This window comes from Gymnogyps californianus, chromosome 2, assembly GCF_018139145.2.
Source record: "Gymnogyps californianus isolate 813 chromosome 2, ASM1813914v2, whole genome shotgun sequence".
NCBI lineage: Eukaryota > Metazoa > Chordata > Aves > Accipitriformes > Cathartidae > Gymnogyps > Gymnogyps californianus.
Window position 1 is genome coordinate 97,632,946 of NC_059472.1, and position 23,729 is coordinate 97,656,674.

Consider the following 23,729-nt stretch of genomic DNA (forward strand, 5'->3'; position numbering starts at 1 on the left):
AGAGACAAACTAAAAGCTAGCATTTACAACAGCATAATGTAGACATAGTTCCCCAGACAGGCTCTGTGTTCTTGAATTGTAATTTTTTTCTTTACCTGCTGTGGAAGGGGTGGTATTTTTCTACAGGGTAAGAGATACTTTCCCTTATACCTGAATTGGTAGCAATAAAGTTTAGCCAACAGTGTTGTTTTTCCCTTCCTCCCCCCCTCTTGAATCCTAGTTTCTAGATCACTGCTACAGTAAATAGAACAAAAGTTCTTTTGGTATTTATACTGAAATTGTAAATAGGCAACACTCAGCCTAGAAGAGACTTTAGTTAGTCCTGACAGCTTTAGCTTCTGTCAGGCTGATTGCCACTGCTTAAGTCAACAGTGCAACTCTTTGAAGGAACAGTTAAGTGGTAGCTCTGAAGTCCTGTTTCAGCTGAACATCTTCACTTCAAGTGGTCTAACAACCTCAAAAGAGTGCTTTATTCAGGCCTGCTTATTGCCATTTATTACTTAGACATTTTTGTTTCAGTGATGCATGTCAGTAACAGTGCTCTAATGCTAATGGTACATTTAAGATGTCTTTTTAACAAAGTCTTTTTGTTTGGTAATAAATTATTAGCGTAAAACAATAGTAACCCTCAAAATGATGATGTATTTTGACGCAGATACACTTTCTGATTATGCAAAGACTTCAAAATCAGTTTTCTAGCCAAGACAATTGATTTTTTTTTTTTTTTACTACTTCAAAAATATCTAAAAGTCATTATCTAAAAAGGTAGCAACTTCATTCTGGAGAGGTAACTGACAGCAAAATGTCATTCTCTTACTATTAAGCAGTGGATCTGGTCCTGAAACATCATTGTAAATGAAGATCAGAGCACAAACACAGAACATTATATTTATACAGAGAACACCACCACTTGTCAAACTAAAATATTGCAGAATATTAACACATTACTGATTAAGTTATTTCACATGAAGACAAGAGATAACCAAGCTCTCAAACATTTCTGTTGTCAACCAAACCATTGTCCAAAACAGAACGTAAGGTAAGAACTTCAGCCACTGAGTGGCAAGTTATGCCTAAGGGAGGAACGCACAAGAACTGGGCTGTAGAAGAATTCCAAACTCCTCCTCAAATTTTAATAAAGCATTAACATTGTTGCTTATATTCCTTTCCCAAGATACTAATACCATAAGAATAAACAAATTATCAAAGCTATGTAATCATGCAAAATATTAGGCTTCTTTATTCAGTATTTAAGTTATTCTGAATATACAAACAATTAGCCAGAATTATAAAGTGAAAATAACCAGTATTTGTACTTCTGTAGATTTACACCCATAACACATTTCAGTTAATGTTTTCTGCATGCTCCTGAAACACATTCCATTGCTTTGCTTGGTATTATATGCAAGAAATAGACAAGTGCTTTCACTCCAAACAGAAGCAAAAAAAGTTACCTTTCATTAGCATGATCTGTACTGTTCATAGCTCCAGAATTATTTACACACACCAATTCACTAACACTGCAGTGTAACACACCCTTCCCAGAGAAAAAGCAGCTATTACTTCACCTCTTTATTAGCTCTGACATGTGAAATAACTGACAATGCTTGAGACAATCATGCAAAAAACTCTTCACATCAATGTTTTGATAAAATACTTCAAGAGGTGAGGGAATATTATCTGTGAAGCAATAATAAAGGACATGATGAACACTGCTCATCTCTCTTTCTACACACATGGCAATTTAATTAACATGATTTGCCTTACTGTCTAATACTGCAGTTCTCTTCTCCTCAGAGTTTATCATATGACTTCAGCAACTGCCCGGAAAACAACTTGATTTTCTAGTTACCTGCCAACGTCCAAAACAGTAGGAGCAACGTTTTTTTTTTAAGGTGGAGTATTTCTAGGCATCTGCTTTCCACAGACTGACGAACAGAACAGCTCCTTTCTGCAGTTAATACAGCCACTTACTTTCTCATCAGAGGTTAATACTTCCAGATTTAATAGGTATTGTTTCTCCCAAACGTCTTTGGCATTTATGAAAACTCCAATACTTTGAAGGTAGCTGCTGGCATCATACTGGAGCAAAACATTTTCTTTAGCTTCTGAATCAGTTCCCATTTAATTTGGGCAAAAGATTCTGATAGATGCCTCAATTTCAGTTTTGGGGTAGGTCTTTGTTCACTGTGGGTGGGAGGGGATGTTCAAAACCAGTCTGGAAATCTCATCTTTTGGTATCATCTGACTCCGTTTCTTCTTACCACAATAGTCCCTGCTACAATATCATAGGCTGTTCTGTTATGCTGGAAAAACAGCAATGTAATGAATGCAGGAAAAAACGAAGCAATAGAAAAATTCTTGATCAAAGCTCGTATTGTGGACCTGAAATAAGAATAAAACATTCAGTGCCTTATTTTCACTTTTTTGCTTATATTAGTAGGTAGTTTACTTTCAAGTTCAGTGCCTCAGTTTTACACAGCACAAAAAAAATCAGTCTCCAGAGTTTAGAGGAGATTATTTTACCACCTAACAGGAAAAATACTGACATGATTGAATAATTGCTGTTTTATTCTTAGATCACAGAATCTAACAATAGCTCTTGCAATCTAATTATTGCAAAGGCCAATGATAAAGAAATGGTGTATTTCCTTCCAAATCACACGCTTTCCACACTATTAACCTGAAAGCAACGTGACTAAGCTAAGAGCACTTACGTTGTCATACTGACATTAGAAGATGGAATGACTAACACACGGCTGGGCGCAATAAGTACAGATGTATCGCATGTCACAACTCGCAGTCCAAGCAAGAATTTCCCTGGGGTTGCTCCACCTGCTCCCCAAATACAGATTATCTGTAAAAGAAAAGTTATTTCAATTCCACACAACACCATGCTGTCGACTGGTCTAGCAAACTTGGTTTTCATCAAAACTATGTGAATATCGTAAGCTTCAACATAACCCAAAATACCATAAAGAGGATTTACTTTATAGGCCAATGGTGACAGAATTTTTTTCAACATTTATTCAACAACTGACAACTATTAATTATAGAAGTTGATGTTTATGAGTAGTTACCTCATAGAAGCAGACTAATAACCTGTAGATGAGAGCTACTATCATCATTTTCTGTAAGTCTTCCATGGACGTATCTTCATCTATTTCTTCTATGATGTAATGCATGGCAAATTTAGAGATGTCCCTGTACAAAATGAGACTGAACTTTAAAACCATCCTTCTCCCAGTACCGATGTTACCCCTTTAGTACTAGCATTCACTCCTTCAGCTCTGGTATTAGTAAAAGAACAAAAGCTCCTCGGCTTCTCTGATACTAAACAAGCCATTAAAATTCAGAACACTGGGTTTCCTTCTGAGTTGCTGCCTAGTTTGTTTTGTCTTTTTCATTAAGAAAAGATCATTCTTTATTACCACTTTTGCACAATGGTGTCCCTGGGTAGTGCGCTACAGAATTGTTCTGAAAATCCTCACACTTCTTGGGAGATAAATGAGATTCTGCGTGTGATCACCTAACTCTATATAAATGGAAGGCATCCAAGTCTCTTCCTTACAGGAACTCTCAAGGAAAAAAAGAAAAGGCGGCACTCTTCTCCATAAATGCAAGGGAGAAGTTGCAAGTCTCCCTAAGCAAGCAAGGGAGACCTAGCCTTAGCCTCCCTTTGCATGATCAGGGTTCCTCATTCTCAGTAGTCTTTACTGCTCACCATACTCGTCTAGAGGCAGGCACCTTGACATGCAAGAGGAAGTTTTTAAGTTAAAGCAATTGAAATCTTCAGTTTTTTACCCTAACAAAGCTATGCAAAACATAAATTTTGAGTCGATTGTGTATTTTCATAAGATAAACTCTACAGATTTAACATTCTTATCTGATACCTGGAATGGACATACTTGCAACATGTATTTAGGCAAGGACTTTTCACTCACGCATCTAAGTGAGAATTACTACTCACATAGAAGTGTGCAGTCCCACTTCAAAACAGTCCATCTACATTTGTACTACTTGCCCTCCTCTTTATTCAGACTTAAGGATTGAAAAAGATAAGGAATTAAGAAAATAGTGTGGCACAACTCGTGTTTCCCTTCAATACAACCTTGACCTGAAGTCTCTGTCTTGAGCCTGCGAGGACATATTTTTTTTAATGACAACTCCTCAGCCTAACCTCAAGAACACCACATCTCACAAGCGGAAAAAAAAACCAAAACAAACCCAGAATATTTCTCTGAAGTTACTTGTAAGCAACTTATTGGCTCTTGCAAGAGTAGTAATACTGAATATACTGTAAATTAATTGAAAAAGATGCCCTCTTTCCATCACCTTCACTACTTTACAGAAGCAATATACATAGTTGTTCCCCATCTTGCCAGTACCTCATTTCGTATCATTCTCAGCCTACTAAAACCAAAATGGAAATACAAGCTGTCAGGTTAGAGTTGGAGCTTTTGGCAACTAAACAGAACTGAGAGTTTGGCATTTTAATTGCATGCTTATCTGAACAAAAACCACTGATCATTTACATTGACATATTTATTGTTTTGGATTTGACCTTCTTCCACACACCTTTCCAGCAGCAGTTTAAGGTATCTGAAAGATATCTGTATAGTATCAGTTTACAGTCAGTCAACATTTGGAAGGTTCTTTAGCAGAAAACTTGGATTCTGAAATGTGTTTGTACAGTAATGGAATTACTGACTATACCAAGCTGTCAGCTCCTAATCAGGCTGAAATATTTGATTACACCAACCCAAAGCACAGGAACTAAGTGAGCTACGGATAAGATATCTACAGTTAAAGAAGCAGATAAAAAAGAAACAGTCTTTGAGGTAAATGATTACATCTAAGTGTAAAACTGTGAAATGAAGAATCTTTCAGTCTAGCGTATAGTCGATAAGAAGTATGATTAAGCATCATGGGTAAGAAACCCAACTTATGCCCAGCGAAGACTGCAGCATGGTAGCATTCCTAGCAATCAGGCTGTATTTTAAGAGTACATACATATCTGACAGGCAGGATCTGAAAATTTTGTTGTTGTGAGTTAGCATTGTTGTGGTCACCAATCTGAAACACAGCACCACCATAGGAGATGCTATGAAGAAAATTAACTCCATCTCAGTCAGATCCAGTATATTTTTAAAGGCTGTTTAAAAAAACCAAACTTATTTGTCAATGTTTTTTCTTTGAAATTTTTAAAGAACTTTTAAAATATCTTGCTATTGCCTCCCAAAAATAAGAGTGCAAGTCTAATCTATCCTTAGTAAGGAATTTGTGAGCCTATGAAGACACCTGTACAAATTCTTTGTTTCCATCAGCTGACCCAAAATCGGGAAGTATTTAAAAGGAGGTTAACCTAGTGGTGCTTTTTACTCAACTTTTGACAGTTTGCCATCATATGCATAAGCATATATACATATATACATCATGACACCTCAAAGAGCATGAAGAGCTTAAAGCTGTATATAATAAAAGCTTTAAATTGTTCAACTTACTTTATTCCACTGAGGTGCATAATACTTAAAACAATGGTTGCCTTTATAAAGAACAGAATAAAAAAATCCACCATCTCTGCGATGAACCTGTGTGCCAATGAAGGGATAACAAACTCCCGACCTGTAACAGAAATAGTTAACATTATCCAGATTTTACTGCGCTAACACAAAGTTAACATTATCATCTAAAGAACATTTCACATTAACCTCACTGCAAGAACATAATCAAGATCTTGATCTCAGCTCACATCATCTTCGAGAAAACATCTAAAAGTGTATGAATAAAAAAAATGATCTGAATTGTTTAAATTGAGTTATAAGAACCTTCTTAAATTAAATCAAACTCTTTCAGAGCTCTGAGTCCCCTCATAATCAGGATTACAGGCAAAATCCCACCCCGCTAAAGAACCAAAGTACATTGAAGATGCATCAATTTTTGTGTTCTTTCATTTACAACAGCCTCATAGAGAACAGATTTCAGTAAATCTTATTTCAGATAAAAGAAAAATTAGATCTTAGATCTGCCACAACTTTTCTATCGCTCAGCAGCAGGGCTTTCGTATGTACCAAGTACCAGCTTTCTGAAAGTAAAACACAGCCTATTTTGTCTCCAGTCAGATCCAGAAACAGGAGTACGCGAAAGTATTAGTCATACTTGACATAAACTACTTGCTATAATAAAACACAACGTGCTGCCCTACCATGAGCCAGAAAATGTAACACATTTCTCCTATTTAATTGGCCATGTGGAAATGGACACAAAGTAAGTAGTCACAGTTCCAAGTTTTTGTGGCTAATGCTACCTCAGATGATTAAAGCAAAGAAAACATTAAAGAAAATCTTAGAAAGTTTCCAAGGAATAGTGTTGCAAAATAATTTCACCTGGACCCATCTACCCCTCTATTTCCCAAAGGACAAACATGACTCTCCCATGAAACCAGCAAGGACTTGCATCAAAGCTTCATTTAGAAATACCCAAGTGCTACTAGATGTAACTTGTGGAAAATAGTGACTGGGTTTGTTAGTGTTTCTGAGAATGCCTACCCTCACACACAGGGAAAGGAGAAAAGGAAAGAAAATTGTTCCTCTCTCCAATCTCAAAAAACATCATCAAATTTCACTTAGAACAAGCCTCCACAGTTCAGCTGCTGAGACGGATACTGCCAGTCCTGGCCTCAAAAGCTACGCAAGCGAAGCTGAAAGCCCATGGCACTTGGGCACTTTTTAAATGGGCTAAGTATAATCAAGCAGTGATCAGGCAAAAGCAAGTTCTTATTTAACATACCTTGGTTTATATATCTTTGTTTCATACTCGTTTCACCGATCACTCTGCATCGTTACTATCAAGGAGCATAACTGTTACATATGTAATACTAAAATGGATTCAGTTCTCATTGTCAAAGCATGTCCAACTGTCAACTAAATTCCAATTAAAGATTCTTCAACTAAGGCAGAAGGGAGCATAGCCAGTTTCCCAATTCCAGTTTGAGCATACAGCGCCAAATAAAAGCGCTCATTCGCTCTGTTAAAAGGAGTATGTTTGTTGAAATCAGTGGCACAGTTTCATTTGAATATATTGGATTCAATGACTGAATAAGGAAGAAGCTAAGTAGGGCTAAGAAAATAAGTATTCAAATTATGGTAAACTCCATTATATTAAGAAACCTTGGCAACCCTTAGACTCTGGAAGATTTCCATTGCAGTGATTTGAGATGCTCCTCATATCAGAAATCCACTATTTTGCCAGGGGTTACTATTCGTACAGCAGGGACAGCCAAATGCAACACACATCCATCTCAGCTCAGAGTCTAGGACCTTACATTAAGCTAGCAATAAAAATGGGTTTGCACCAGTCAGCCACAGGGCAGCTGAGGCTTGGACGCACTTTTTGCCCTACTGTTCCCAGCAGAAGGGCAGTAATCTGCAGTAAGGCAGGGAGGGGCAAGGGGAGGAAGCGTCTTAAATCATGATGACCATCCACAAAAAGCCTGCTACTGCCCAGAGTGCTGCTAATATTGGTGCTCTGACACACACCTGCAGGCAGATTGAACTGGAAGAGGCAGTTACCAATGCCACTTTTTGACATCCCAGTTTAATATCTGCAACGTTAACATAAGCTGTCACTTATTTCAGCTTACATAAGCACACCGGGCTGTAAACTGCAGTGGCATAGGGACGGAATCATGACCTGCCCTGCCAAGCCGGCTGTGTGGGCAATAATCTGCAGCAGAAAAGGAGCCATAATCACTTTAGCTGTTCCAGATACATCCATTTGCAATCTGGAGCCAAAGCACCGGCACAACAGTCTTTGTTCATAATTGTATCGTATCACTATATCACATACAGAGTTCCCTTAAGAAGGCCAGGTGTTGCAACAGTATTCAGCATTCAGAATAACCATGTTCAGCAGCATGAAATGCTATTCATGCCCTAAATTACCTTTAACATATAGAATTAGTTCCTGAGGAACTAGGTAAAAATCCAAGAATCATTTCAGTCTAGCCTTTGTCCATATCCTCTTTTTCGAGGACTGGCAATATTTATTTATAAGCAATCTACAGCTCAGAATCAGGGCACAATTAAAGGAAATACTACTTTGTATTATAACCTTGTTTAAACAACATCTGCTCAAAACCACAAGAAAGAAGCAAGTTCAGAAGCAAGATCCCCTTCCCTTCAAAAGAAAGAAAAAGCAACTAAAAACGTTCTCCCCTCACACCCAGCCACTGAGCTTATAAATAATGTTACAGAGCAGTAATGATGTACTTTGCCCTGCAGAAAGAAAGGAGATCTGGCTTTTCTCCAAAGTCCTTCAGCAGTGTTCTGCTCCATGGTTTTCTACCCTTACTCAAGGTGCTACCAAACATTCAGGGAATGTCACCTAGGCGCTCCTCAACTTGCGAAGAGATGTTTATGCTCCAGGTTTTATCTCTGATGTGATCAGAGCAAGTTTGTCATACTCTCGAACAAATATAAACAGAAGCATTGCTAGGCATGGTCTTCATTATTTATAGCCATAACAGACTTCTGTTTATCTCGGGTCCTGCCACTAGCTTGTTGAACGTAAGCATGTTTTTACTTCTCTGCTTCAATTTCATTAAATGATTTTATTTGAGCACGAAGAGCCCACTAAAACTGATAAAATTAGTTTAGATTTCATCATCCAAACAAGCTGCTTATAAAGCTAGATGCATTACAAGCCTGTGACCACAAGAATAAGTTTCACTGGAAAAAATAAACTCCTTCATATCCACGAAAACATCTTACAAACACTAAAGGTACAAGCTGTACACACAAGTCAACCTTCTCATGGATTAAGTTCTGGATTTACAAACTCGGTATTTGCGCTGTCACCTTTTACAAGGCACAGCTGCAGGCCCAGGTCTGCAGCCCACAGAAGTGCAGCGACCCCCACCGTTGCAAAACCCCCAGCTTCCTTCTCGAGACACCGTTTCCCAGAACTGCGGCGGAGGGGCCCGCGGAGACCGAAGGCGCTGCGGGCAGCAAGCCAGCGGCACTGGCGGGGGCGACGCCTCCGCTCCCAGCCCCCTGCCCATCCCGCACGGCAGGCGGCAGCGAACCAGGGACCCGGGCGCTGCCAGCCGCCTCCCCACGGGTGCCAAGGGCCAGGCTGGCCCCTCCCTTTCTTCCCACGCGAAGCGACCCAGACCGGCCCCCAGCCCACGCGTCCGCCCCCACTCACCTGCCGGCCGCCCCGTCTCCCTGGGGGCGCCGCTGCCGCTGGTGCCGGCGGCGCTGCCGGAGGCCGCCCTGGGCAGAGGGGCCAACCTACCCGCCGCTCCCGGCCAAGCCGGGGCGGGGGCGGCAGCGGCGCGGGGCCCCGACCCGGCGGTGGCCGTGTGGGCTGGCGCAGGAGCGAAGAGGTAGAAAGGGCTGTAGTAGGCGGCGGCGGCGGCCGCCCCCGGCGGCGGGGAGGAGGGGGGGCGGCGGCGCGGCGACGCGAGGGGGGCCGGCGGCGGAGGCGGCGGCGGAGGCGGCGAGGAGGGCGGGCAGGCAGCCCTGCCAGCTGAGGTACCCGCAGTACGAGTCCCAGAGCCACTGGTGCACGCGCCGCGCGTACTCCGCCGCGCTCAGCGGCTTCGCCCCGCCGCCCTCGCCCCCGACGGCCGCCGGAGGGGAGCACGGCGGTGACGACGCAGCGGTGGCCTCCCCTCCGGCGACGCTGCCGCTCCTCTCGCTGCCGCCCTCCGCCATCGCTGCCGCCCCAGCGCCGGTCCGGCCCGCGTCCGGCTCCGCGCTGGGCTCCGTCATCTCCTCCATCGCCTCTGACACCGAGTGCCTTCCCTCACCGCGCATGCGCCGGGGAGACGCCTCGCCTCTCCCACTTACCGCGGAGGAAGCGGGGGGAGAGCAGAGGAAGCGGACAAACACGAGGCGGAGTCCTCCGGGCACCCAGCCTGACGAGGAGCGTACCACTTTCCAGCAAACCCCTTTCCACCGTTGCGCCAGGAAAGAACGAGGCTTCCTCTCCGCCCCCCCCCCCGTGAGATGGTATCGCCTAGCGTCGAGGCGGGGACGCGGCCTGCCCGGGGCGGTTCCAAGCGCTCTCGAAGTAAAAAGAGGTAGCGGCCCGGGCGCGGTGGAGTCCCAGCTCCTGAGAGGTATCCGGCCTGCAGCGGTGTACGCACAGAAGGCACGGAGTTTTCCCTTAGCATCAACACCGGGTTCCCCTGGTTCCTCCCGCTGCGGCGGTGTCGCTCCGCCCGATGGCAGCGCGGGGAGCTGCGATCCCCTCAGCGGGGGCGGCGGCGCTCGGCTCGGCCCGGGCCCGCGCCCCTCCCGGCTGACGGCCAGCCGCCCCCTGGGACTAAGCCGTCCTTCTCCTCAGCCAGAGCCCCAGCCCTGGTTTCGTAGCCGGACGGCAGCTGTGAAAGCTGGCCTCGGGTGCTGGGGGTTACTTGCTCCAGCACGTTGCGCTGAAGCGTGGAGTCTCCGGTCTTCTGTGTTGGTCTTCGTTTCCAAAACACTCCCCTCATGAAGGTGTTTAGCAAGGCACGCTGGTGGGCAAGAGGGTGAACTCCCGTCTCTCACGCTCTCTGTCCCTTCAGCCGACTTCTGAATTTGGCCCAGATCACATATCTATTACTCTTAATAGGCTGCGGCAGATGAGCTCATAAACCCGAGTGAGGAATAAGGCATTGCCTTGCTTCTGAGCAGGTGCAGCTGCACAAAGTTATCTGTCCTTCCGCTTGCTGGCACCTGTGATTACAGCTGTTGTTTCTGACCTCTAGCAACTTTCTAAACACTTTCTCTTTGCCAATAGGAAGTGGGTTGAAATTGTTCGGAGAGAGAAAAGCTGTTAAACTGCTCTTTCTCTCGTATACTTCTACAATTTGATTTTGTTGTCCAAATGCTGCTTTCTTTTCCGTCTCCCCTTTTTCGTCTTCTCCCCTGTCACATTCACATTCTTCCTGTGCAAAAATGCTGAACAAAGAACCAGGAGCCCTATAGCAAGTTTAACCACAGTTCTCCAAATTAATTTTTAATATTTAAGCTTCCTGGGTACTATTAAGCATCTGAACCAGACTGCAAGTTCCGTATAACACAGATGTTAACATAGCTCCATACTGAATGAACTAGTAATATATACTGTAAACATGGAGTTTCCCATTTTTAACACAGCAAATAGCACAGCTGAAACCAGAAGTTTCTCCCTCTCCCTGTTAGACTAAAGCAAATACATTATTTTCCCATGTAACCCTAAGTCATTTAAAAACTGAAGTAGTTTCTGTGGTGTGAGTCTCTCATATAGACAAGCTGAGGTGAATTGACAAAGTGCTTAGCAAATAACCCATACCATCTTAACTAAATGCAGTTACGTTAGGTGCTGGCACTCATTATGTAGATATGGTTCTAATTACACTGGCATGTGTTTTGTAACATACACCTGGGTGAAATCAATATGGGTAAATGATCTGGGAAACACAGCAAGTTGTAGCATGATTAGGAAGGACAGTGAAGAATGAAAGAAAGGAAGGAAGGAAGGTAGACAAGTGTGTAGAAGAAAACATGGTCTTAAACCAGCTATTAACTCCTAATAGAAAAGCTAGCTTGGAAAACTGACAGTAAAAGTAACATAACAGAGCTTCTTCCTTTATAGCATTTCACTTCTTCCTTTGTCAGCTACAGTCTATTTAATTTTTTTTTAAATTGGATTTTCACCACAAACCCTTCAGGACCAAACAGTGTTAGGCATTTTGTTTGGGGTTTTTTGTGTGTGTGTGTGTGACCACAGGTTTAGCAAGCCAGATCAGATCTTAAGGTACAATTACAAGATGTCACAGGCTTCATATAATGCTGCCAGTCACATGTAATTTTAGGGTCACCAGCAGCATTGCACAGGCATAACCAGTTAGAACTCACTATGCGATTATGCTGGGTACTCAAGGTGAACCTGAATCACTGACAGCAGAGAGAAGGGGAGTAACAGGTAACGGAGACAATGTAACATATCTTCATTCCCAGATTTTTCAGTCGTTAGTTTTTCATTCTTCTGCATTGAAAAATTAACTCACAAAAGACCCACAAATTCTGCAAGCATTCAGATCATTCTATTCTGTGATGCATATGATAAAGAGATGCTGTAACAACAGTGCTTGCCAGTAGGGGGGAACTCACAACTTGGGCTTTTGGTGACAAAGGATCTTGTTTCATTGCTGTGTCAGATTGCAACACATGCTATGGGAGTACTTACAATCTTCTGCAGCACCTATTTCTCCCTACTTTACTTTGCTTTCTCTTGTGAGCTGAGTCAGAAAGGGAGATAATCTTGGGTAGTTCATTGTACCAGTCGATGAAAATAAGTGGTTGAATGCCTTGGCAGTTAAATATCCTCTTCTCTAGAAATGAGATTTAGGCAAGAAGAAATGTTTTGAACTAGATCAAAAGAGGGAGGTAAGCATCTAAAAGCTGATATTGCAATAGTTAAGGTTTAAGGAGAATCTGGAATCCCATCTTAAGCTCTTTAAGTATAGGTAATGCTGAAAAGACCAACCTGTCACTCTTGAGTGGGGAATCTTTTACAGTCAATAGGAAGAAGTAGAGCACTGGTCTGCCATCAATTTAGCTGTTGTTCGGAGGTACAGAGATGTATCTTTGCTCATTTTTGATACACATTCTAGTGTCTTGTTTTCAAGGCAGGGTTTTAAACAATTTTTAAAACGAAGGAATTGCTGAAGCATTCATCTGGATGTATGAAACTGAAGTTCAATTCCTTCCTTTGCTTGGGGGATGCAGATCACATCTCCTGCATCATGCTGAAGTGTTCTAATAATAGGAGCTCTTTTAAAGAGTCCTTGGATGAGAGTTGTTGGATATTAATCAACAGCAACCTCTTGTCATTCCAAAGCAGTTAATTATTGTTGTGCCCAGCAGCCTACATATATTCATGCTATTTAGACATTTGTATCAAGTATGTATGCTCATGTACAGAGTGAAATTAAATGCAAATGTTGGTTAAAAAGATTCTTCATTACTGAAACATACAGACTGAGTCACCAAAGAGTAAGAACTTTACCCCTTGTTGGGGCAAGCAGCCAGGTACAGAACATGAAACTTGAGCCAAAAAACAAATGTATGCATTTACATAAGTATAAAGTAAAACACTATATATTTCAGTGTAGAAAAATGGCACAACTGTCTCCCAAATTAAATCAATGTAGCCTTTCACTCTGAAACTAATTTGATGCATCCAGCTGAGGATTTTGAAGGAGAGATTGGCTCTAAAAGCTATCATGGTCCACTGAGAGGCGTTTTCTTTGCAATAGATGCAACTTCAGGTGTAATACAGGCAGAAAACAGAATTCTAGCGGTCACAGTTAATAAAAAGGCCATAGCAAATGAGCTGGAGAAAAATGAACTTTTCCACTTTTATCTTAGGGTACATGGATTTTTAGTGTGGTTGCCTGTTTTGGGAGTTGTGTGTAAATACCTTTATTTGCCTTTTACCTTGACCTGGTTCGAATGAAGAGTAACCAGAAAACAGCTTTACTCAGGAGTGTGGCACTTGGAAGCCTTACCAGTTACCTAATTCCCTATCACATTCTTCAGCGTTCCCAGAGAGGAAATATGAGTGTGCCTCTGTTGAAGCACCACTGGAACTAGGGGTTTGAAGAAGAAGAGTCTTTGGCGGTCAGTGGTGATCAGGTAGGGTCCTTGGCATGCAGCAAGACTTAGGGAAGCAGGTTTAAGCCTAGAAGATCACCACTGAGTTTTGGGTGGTGGAGTAGGGAGTGTTCTCTGTTCTTCTACAAAAATTTGGCACCCAAAAAGATTTTTCAAGATTATTTCAACCATAAAGAGGGAGCAGGTTCTTGTTTTCTGGTAGTCAGAACGTTCCTTGGGGAGTGTTATTTATGATTTTTATCTAATGACTGCTTCATATGTCAGGGGCCTGTTTATAGGCACCTTCTGAGGGCAGTAGCTACTTCTGGGCAATATTTTCACAGCAGTGGGCCCAGGTCACCTCCAGCAGGGGAACTGAATCTGTCTTGTATGTTCTTGATAACTGCTCTGCTTGCTAGCATATCGTGTAATCAAGTGAACATTACCTCCATTTGTCTGGAGGCAGCTGCTTCCACATTTTAGAAGGAGGCCAGTTGAACAGCACATCAGGAGAGTGCACTAAGGGTGCATACTGAGTTGAGCCCCTGAAGGATTTCAAATGGACAAATGCTTGATCTCTGGGAAAGAAATGTGATGCACAGGTTTATGAACATGCACATAGTACAGTAACATTGATGGAACTCATGCAGATCCAGATACATTGAGGACTGAGAAAAGAGTAAGAACAAGAATGGTTTGTCTGGATAATAACTATGGCACTGGGAAGCCTTAGCAAGTGCCTAATTCCCTAGGACATTGCAAAGATTTCTGGTTTTCAAATGCAGACTTAAAATTACTTCTTTATCTTCAATAGCTCTGTTAAATATTATTTTTAAGTTCAATCAGTTGTTTTTTTTTTTAATGTGCTTTTAATGGAGATATGCTTAGCAGTGTTCAAAAAACCAAAAGATCAAATTAATCATTGGTAACAAGTAGTTGTTTTTTCTTCTTCCTTTCTCATCCCAGTCAAACCTTCTCCTTTTAGCAAGATGATAATTTCAAAATCAAAGTAATCTTTAAATGTTTTTACAGTGACTTGTAGAGAGTAGAATTTCCCAGTTCTTTGACAAACAGTATACACGTCCTTTGTAAATACTGTCGTCCAGCATTTTTTCATTAACAGTAAGAGCTTGCGAGGGCCTGGGCCTCAGCTGGTTTCTGCCATCTGGTGGATACATGGAGTCACTACCTCAATACTTCTAATTTCCACTAATTCTTAGTAACCAATATTCTAAATAACTGAGCAAGTATCACAGAATCACAGAAGGGTTGAGGTTGGCAGGGACCTCTGGAGGTCATCTGGTCCAACCCCCCTGCTCAAGCAGGGCCACCTAGAGCTGGTTGCCCAGGACTATGTCCAGACAGCTTTTGAATGTCTCCAAGGATAGAGACTCCACCACCTCTCTGGGCAACCTGTGCCAGTGCTCAGTCACTCACACAGTGAAAAAGTGTTTCCTGATGTTCAGAGGGAACCTCTTGTGTTTCTGTTTGTGCCCATTGCCTCTGGTCCTGTCACTGGGCACCACTGAGGAGAGCCTGGCTCTGTCCTCTTTGCAACCTCCCTTCAGGTATTTATACACGTTAACAGATGTCCCCTGAGCCTTCTCTTCTCCAGGCTGAACAGTCCCAGCTCTCTCAGCCTTTCCTCCTGCAAGAGATGCTCCAGTCCCTTCATCATCTTTGTGGCCCTTCGCTGGACTCTCCCCATTACGTCCATATTTCTCCTATACTGGGGAGCCTAGCACTGGAGTCAGTACTCCAGGTGTGACCTCACCAGTGCTGAGTAGAGGGGAAGGATCACCTCCCTCGACCTGCTGGCAATGCTCCTCCTAGTGCAGCCCAGGATACCATCAGCCTTCTTTGCCACAGGGGCCCATTGCTGGCTCATGGTCAACTTGGGTGTCCACCAGGACTCCCAGGTCCTTTTCTGCCAAGCCGCTCTCCAGTTGGGCAGCCCCCAGCATACACTGGTGCATGGGGTGGTTGTTACCCAGGTGCAGCACTTTGCAGTTTCCCTTATTGAACTTCATGAGGTACTTGTACAGAGTCCTTCATGGGTACTTTTACAGAGGTTCTATTTAAGAAAGTATGAGATCCGTTGAAACTTTTAATGGGAAAAAAGATTTTTACATTTGGTCACTTAGTAAAAAGTCTCCTCTTTTACGTGTATTTTACTGGCTGATTGACAGCATCTATACTGATGAATATTTGACCCATGCAGGTTTATAAAAATGAACTGGCTAAGTACACCATACACATTTGTTCCATATCAATATATGCACCAAATGCACTGTTTTCTGTTTTGACAGTTGCGCTGATTTAGAGTATAACCACAATTTTAGTGCAGTGTAGAGCTGAAATCAAGGGGCATATCTTGTGTGATATCATGCAGTAGAAAGAAATGATCAATAGGACCTTAGGGATGCTCAGCATTTAGCAGTTCATTCCTTGCTGGAGTCAACCATTAAACACAGATCAAGCTTGCTGCTGAAGACTTGGTGGACACAACTGATCATGGCTGGGATGATTCATCAAATCATCATTCTGCAGCTTGTTGACTATTTCTATCTCAAGATATACTTGATTTTTCAGAAAATGAGTTTTTAACCTTTAATTGCACACAAATTTATGTAGGGTAGAATCAGAACCTTGGATTTATTTTGTTTATTTAGCACTCCTTTATATTTTTGAAGTTAAAGACAGGTTGCAGGGAAAGAACAGTCCAACCCACTGGAAATGTATGACAAGTATTTTTTATGAGGACCAGAACTGACAAAAGCTGGTTATAGATTTTTTTGTCATGTGGCTGACTAAGAGTACTGAATAAAAGCTATTTGTGTATTTAAAAAGTCTCTCTCCTATTTTTCTGGTGTCCAATAATGCATGGACTCGTTAGCTTTTCTCCAGTTGAAGCAATTACCTTGGGTCTGTCCATGCAAGGCCTTCTTCCTTATCTTTTAAACCTCTGCCCTCTGACAAAGTTCTCAGGTGTGTTCAGACTGCCAGGCACACACTGTTACTGCATAAGACTTCTTCCTGTTAAGAAACCAGTCAAGAAAATGTACTTAGGTCTTGCATGTTGCAGGAACATGAGTGTTAGGGAGAAAGTCTACCCACAAGGGAGTTTGCTTTCAAACGTTTCAAAGAAGAATCAGACCAGCCTTCACACAGTTTGTTTTTGAGGGGGGAGTTAAATCCCTAGGAGGAACTAAAAGAATCTGCCTGTGTAGTGATTCAGAGCCGTCTCACAGCTTTCTGTTTATCATCAAGCATTTGATACTTGTTTTGTATCATACCTCCAAAGGATTAAGTGGCTTCCTGTTGCTGCATAATGACTCGATCCCTATTTGATGCTGGATGAAAACAAGAGTCAGTATTTCAGGTCAGAATGCTCCAGAATGAGATTATTTTATGGAACAAATTATGATTATGATTTAAGGATTAAACAATCCTTCAACAATCCTTTTATCATGACAAGTAGGCAATGCCCATTTTTCAGATACGAAGCACATCCAAGTGAAATATAGAGTGGACTGCTTGTGGTTTGTTAACACAGGAGGGACACATTCAAAGCCATATAGGGAAACAATGGGAAAAGCTAAAAATAGAAGGCAAACCTGATAAACTTGCACCAGGTCATGATCATCTCCCTAGACATAATCTCTGGAAGATACAGGTGTACCTAGAAGTGAGAATCATGAAGAGCTCAATTCTCTGGCTGTCGCCAAAGTTATGTGCATGAAACTTCAGGTTTATCTGCTAGCATGCAGAATACCCGCTATTCACTGTCAGGTGGATTATGGCAGCAAAAGTGATAATGTTTAATGAAATGGGAGAGGAGCTACTTTTTCTCGATCAAGCTTTTGAAACAGCATTTGAGAAGGAGAAAGCATATAGGACAAACACTGCAATGGAGCAAGCTCTGAACAACTTTGTATTTAAACAAGTACATTTTCCTTTTTATTTCATAAGAACTTTACTGTTGAAAAAATGGTATGTATTAAAGCAAACACATTATACACATAGATTAAACATCAGATAGCAAAACCTTACGGAATGAGCACTACTGGTTGTATTGTATAGGGTTTACAATCAAAGATATACTTAAAAACCCTCAAGAATTAATGTACTTTCAAGGTAAATTAGGCACAAAATTTAGCTTGTAACTAGCTCTGCAAGCATCTCACTGTGATTTCACTGTTACAAAGTATTACAAGTGATCAAAAACATAAGCTGACTTTTTAAATTTTTAAAATTTTATTTGTACTGTGTGCTGAAATAGTACAAATGTATACAACACTCCACCTTTGTTAAAAAAGCATGTACAATAGAGACTATAAAGTAGAATCAAAGGGCTAAACAGGAAATTACCCCTTTATTTGGGCTCAGAATTAGTATGACATAAATCTATGGCTTTCCTTTGTGGACATATTTGAAATTGAATAAGTCCTACAAATGTGGGGAAGAAACAGGAAGATATTTTTAATGAATATGAGCTACAATAGCAATATTTTAAAGGAAAGTTATTAGTAAGGAAAATAGCTGGTATCTGACATATATGCCTCCCTCAGTTTTCTGAATAGGATGCAAGATACAATGTGAAATTTTAAAGAATGAGAGATTGTCTCATCCCCCCCCAAAAAAAAAAGAAAAAAGAAATCTAAGGACCAAAAAACCTTCAGGTGATTTGCTGCAAGGTTTTAGCTTAGATGAGGCTTTAGCTTAGAAAGAATTACTAATTTGCAAGAAATGAGAGGGCAACAGCAAGTCTGTGGACCACAATAAAATCTTACCTCACAGAAAACATAGGGATCTTCTAAATATACATATTAGAAAAGTGTTTGATTAAAACACCAGATTTTTTTTTATCTTCCATTAGCAAAACGTATTGCTGAAAGTTGTCCTTTTTTGCTTGTTTAAAACAAACCCCATTGTGATTGCCACAGAACTACAAGGAACTGCATACTTTCTAGGGGTACATTTTTACTGCATCATATAGGAATTGCTTAATAGGTAAAAATAAACATCTTAAAGTCTTAATGCTGTTTTTGATTAGCAGAAACATAAAAAGGAATGCACTGAAGCAAGATGATAACAAAGTGTATCATGCAGTATTTTGGCTTAATGTATACAGTATTTCAAACCAATGATGTGACTGGAGGGTGGGGGTTTTAATCTATTACATTCACATGAAATCATTTAGAATTAAAATTGTATGTGAAGGCAAACTGTGTGGAAACGTGAAAAGTACTGGGATGCCTAACAAAAGAGTGCCAGATGTGTTACTGTTTCTAGCATGCAGAGCTAATGCTTGAAGGCCTACCACAGCAGTATGAACTACTGCTACTTCTAGTTCTTTACATTACTGCTTTGTTTATGCTGGCTGTGGTCTGGTCACGGTCAGCAAGTGCTGTATGGCATTAGGAAGTTAACCCACAATCTCTGCAGGTTCAGTGACCAACTTAGATCCATCCCATGCTGTCTTGAACTGTTCAGGAACCGGAAATTCTTTCTGGTAAGAAACAAAAGCAACAATGATGGTTAAATAAACAGTGGATACCTCATGAAAACTGGTGGAATACTATTAGTGCTACATGACTGAGAAAGCATTGATAGCTCAGACATGCCAGGATTAGAGAGAAGCCTTCTTCATTACCCTAGGAAGCTATTTTACAATGCCACACAGGAAAAAGCCTTATTGCTACCCAGTTTCAAATAGCCTTGGTATGGTACTACTTTGCAATAATCCCTCTCACACCATTATTTGGAACAACTAAGTAAATAAGCCTGATGTCAGGAATGACTTTAGATTCCATCATTGTCTGGGTTGGAAGACAGTAGAAAGGATTTGGATGTAGGGATTTAGCGAAGAGTCTAATTTTAAGGACGAAAGCAATATTGCAATATGGAAGAATAAAATTTTAAAAACCATATAATTTTAAGAGTGATACACTTCAAAAGACTCAGCATCCTTTGTGGGGTACACAAAACAAAGCAGAACATCAAAGAAAGTCTCTTTCCATTCTGTGTATTCGGTGAAAGGATGGGAGATGTCGTTAGGGTCTTTCTCTGTTCCCAGTAAACAAAAAACGATGTGAAGAGAAGCAGTTTTTCGTTCAGACCTCAAATAGGTTTTTTGATAGCCAGTGATTTCAGATGATACAATGATTTGAGGCGACACTGATCAAAAGGACCTTTTTTTTTTTTTTAAGAAATATATTAATATGCACCCACTGAAAATCATTCCCTTTGTAATTATTTGAAGCTGAGCATCCAGCAGTCACTTTTGGAAATGTGGAGCATAAGAATTCTCTTGTTACATATTTTCTTTTATAAAGCCTAAACCCCTTTACCAAACAAAATTCCAGCCCAAAAGACTAACGAGAAATTTAAGTTCAGTCTATGGTCATTCAGTGCAATTTCAACACTGCTCTGTTGAGGAAACTAGGAAACTATTACGAGTATGCTTTGCCTGCATGATCTCTTGCTAGTGTGTGAAGTGACAGAGCATGACTTTACTAGAAATGCTGGTGGGCATAGTATGAAAGTCTTACTACAACAGAAAAGGAGCTGGGCAAATGCACCTGTTTAAGTGGCTTTTAAGGACGTATGTTGAAAATACTAGAAAGTACTACAGATGCTATCCATGTATCAACAGCTTTAGACAAAACAAGTATATTATACTGTATTATTTCATCTGTACTAGTAGTATATTTATCTTGGCTTTAGCATCATCATCTTCAGGCTTGAGTGCTCTTGTGTGAAGTGAGTTTCTTTGGGAGATTATGTTTAGCTATCAAAAAAGAAAATTAAATGGACAGGAGATGAAGCCATTATAAAAATGGAAAGAAATAATGTCACGTCTGATCTTTGAAATTACTTTGTGCCCCAGAATATAAAGAGTTCTTCCTGCACTGATAACTGAGATATCGGTACATAGAAATTCAATTGTTTTGGATCATTTTTTGGTGACGTAATATGTGTGGTACATTAGTTTCTTTCCTAGCAGTTTAAGTGCTGTTAGCTACCAAGACTAGTGGGGAAGGGGGAGGAAAGCTTTAAAAATATCTCACTCACATAATCACCATCTTGGGGGATGAGGATGTTCATCTCGGATGACTTGGCACTCACAATCTCACAATCTAATGACTCCTCGCTGAAGTAGATGTGGCAGCCTTCTGTTTTGTTAATAGAAATGGTTGGCACTTTCCCCATCACCTGCAAAATAAAATCTACTTAATACCAAATCTTCAAATGCACACAAAGATACTGTTAATAAAATCCTCATTGCCTACCAGGTCTAATTTTGGCCACCAACATCTGATCTGTGTGTCAGCTGCCTGAAGGATGCTTATATTTGATTTGTTAGACACTGTGAAAATTCTTGGTGGTGGTAACAAAGATCTATACACAACAGCAAACTTAAAATATACAGCAAGCTTTTAATATACAGTTTGATGAAAGTGCTTCCCTGATTCTCTCTAATTTCAGTGACACTTTTGTGCTGATGTTTAGGCAGCGTTCACCTTGTTCATCAGTGAGAACTGGTTAAGAAATCAAACATGTCAACTCCAACCCAGTAAGGGCAAATGAAAGATCCCAGCATACAGTAGTACTCAACAAGTGATTTGTGATACATTCTGAAGACTTCAAAGCTCTTCCAGGTTTTACAGCATACAATAGGAAAGGGTTTTTATCCCCTTCAGGCAAGCTACAGTTCTAAAAAAGTACTGAGATCAATTTAATTAAATCTCTAAAGGTATTTCTTATGTCACTTTACAAGCAAGCACAAGATTTACTTGAGGGGAGGAAGGGAAATCTTCTCTTGTTTACAATTCTATAGATTAAAAGATTTCTTCATGGCTAACTGGCTGACTCGCCTGATTGTCAGTAAAAATTCCTCCTTCTCCTCCTGCCCTCTCTAGCAGGGACAGCAATATACTCTGGACAATGCATCAAAAGGGCAGAGGTTATTCTGAGCCATAAAACAGTAACAGCATGTCATAGATATGTAGTTGTTAATGAAAGAGTGTCTCCCATCATTCAAGTTAAGAATATATTTTCAGTTTCAGTTCCTTAAATGTGACAGCAAACAAAGAACAAGTGGTCTGTCCTCTTGCATCCCACCCTGATCCTGAAGTCTGATCTATGTAGTGGATCAATGCGTCTTAAATTTTCTTTTCTTTAATGGGTTCCCCTGCAATAGGGAACAAAAGGAGGGTGTATTTAATAAATTTTGCAAACATCTGGCAAGAAAAAAAATACCACTGAGAGAAAGGAGAGCCAAGCAATATGGCACTGAAGTAACCATTTATAGCAAAATCTGTAGGATGAATTTACTGAAATTTGTTGCATTAACATATCATGTATTTGGAAATTATAAGCTCAGGTCTTCAAAATACTGAGAAAATCGAGGTGCTCAGCACTTGGCATACTCAAACCCTGCGGAAGCTGCCTGATTCAAGCGGCATATAGCATACAGCCAGACTCTGCCGCCTTAAGTGGAACTCCACTCTGCTCCATGGCATAGAAGCCTTATGCAATATTCATAGAACCTGCTTAATCAAAAGAATTTCAATTCTTAGAAAAGGTATTTCCCCTTTATTTGAGTATTAACAAGCTGTGGTTTCACTATTCATTACATATGAATTTTTCAGCTTTCATGAATAGTTCTAGAGGTAATGATAAAAATAATCTAATTATTTAAAAAAACCACTCAAATAAATGCCTGGGATCTTTAACTGACTGCCTCTGCCATAAGAAGAAATGTAGTGATCATGAATAAAACTGCTTGTTACAGTTCAGAAGATGATGCACAGCTGGTAGCAATGTCAGTCACTTGCATGAGGTTCAAAATATAAAAAACCATCTTGCTATTATTCCCTGTGGTGGCTGTGACCAGTATTTCTGAAGCATGGAGCAGGACTGTCTACGTTTAATGTCATACAGCAGGCACAGCCTTTTAAGCAAAAGACCTCACTTTGAAGACTGGCAGTTGGATATAATTTAATTAACTTTTCATTTCTTTTTCACTTAAAATAATACATCCTAAAGTCCCTTCTTGAGACTAGGTCGTGTATGTTGGACACAACCCAGTATTAGAGCATGTATAGTTAGATCTCTTTGGAATGGGATGAATGAAGTGCTGTCAATGTCAGGCAGACTGTCTATATTTTGAACGGGGCAAGTGTCCCCAGTAGAGAGGGCAATATATGGACTTAAAATATGTATATTTCCTTTTCATGAGAACCACAAGGAAGATGAGCTCTGATGAAGCTTTGCTTACTGGTTATCAAAGACAAAACCAGTTGAGGCTCATAGCCCATTTGTAGGCAAGTGACTACATACTCATGTAATGTGTCACGTCGCTGGCAGGGGAGATTTTCGAAATCTCGGTGCCTACTTTCACTTTATGTCATTTAGTTGTCCTTTGACAGTCTATTCGAACATTTCCATTGAAAGAATCAGAGAAAAAGAAATAACCATCTTCTGGGCTTTGAAATCAATTAGCTAACTGCCAGAATTTGTTCCACAAGCGTCGCTGAACTTCCAAGTGCTAGGATCTGTTTAGCATGAAAGCAAGAAAATTAGGGCCAGAAGTAACAGTTCTTACAGTGTATAGATCTCTCAGCTTCACTGGAACCAGAAGGGACTGGGCTAAGGGAGGTTTGTTCAGTGATGGTCAATAGTTTTCATAGGCATTTTCTAAATACATCAGCAGAATTTAGTGCATATAAAGATACATTTGGATGCATCAATCTCTTATTTTTGTTGTGCTCCTGTGAGTTTTTAAAATCTCTTGTAGCTACACATTGGGCTTTTTTTTCCTGCTTGTTCTCTGTCTATCTTTGTTTTCCAAACAGATATTTACCTGAATCTGAATATCCCTGGAATTGATCACTTCCACGATTCCCACAACGTTGTCAAACACAAGGCCAAACTTTTTACAGTTGTCTAAAATAAAAGCAATCATAAATAAGAGTGGCAAGATAACAGGAAATATATGCACACCTGCTACATTAACTATGAAAATTCCCAGTCTTGCACGGCATAGCTGAGTGACTTTACTCTCGTGATGAATCCATTAAAGTGAATGGAATG

At 40.8% G+C, this 23,729-nt stretch overlaps 2 protein-coding genes across 2 annotated transcripts in view; both read right to left on the minus strand.

The window, feature by feature from the left end:
• Positions 1-1,216: 1,216 nt before the first annotated feature.
• On the minus strand, positions 1,217-9,753 carry FAM8A1 (family with sequence similarity 8 member A1). Its single transcript, XM_050892736.1, has 6 exons — positions 9,476-9,753; positions 9,208-9,444; positions 5,505-5,625; positions 3,081-3,204; positions 2,718-2,857; positions 1,217-2,385 (listed from the first exon to the last, which is right to left on the minus strand). The coding sequence occupies exons 1-6, from the start codon at positions 9,717-9,719 to the stop codon at positions 2,241-2,243; spliced, it is 1,011 nt and encodes a 336-aa protein (XP_050748693.1). The 5' UTR covers positions 9,720-9,753; the 3' UTR covers positions 1,217-2,240.
• Positions 9,754-17,505: 7,752 nt separating this feature from the next.
• The window catches only part of CAP2 (cyclase associated actin cytoskeleton regulatory protein 2), a 70,695-nt gene continuing 64,471 nt past the window's right edge, over positions 17,506-23,729 (minus strand). Inside the window, exons 11-13 of the mRNA XM_050890995.1 lie at positions 23,500-23,582; positions 20,706-20,846; positions 17,506-19,140 (exon numbers count right to left, since the gene is read on the minus strand). Of these exons, the coding sequence (XP_050746952.1) occupies positions 19,057-19,140; positions 20,706-20,846; positions 23,500-23,582 (308 nt within the window). The 3' untranslated portion in view covers positions 17,506-19,056. The remainder of the gene's footprint in view (positions 19,141-20,705; positions 20,847-23,499; positions 23,583-23,729) is intronic.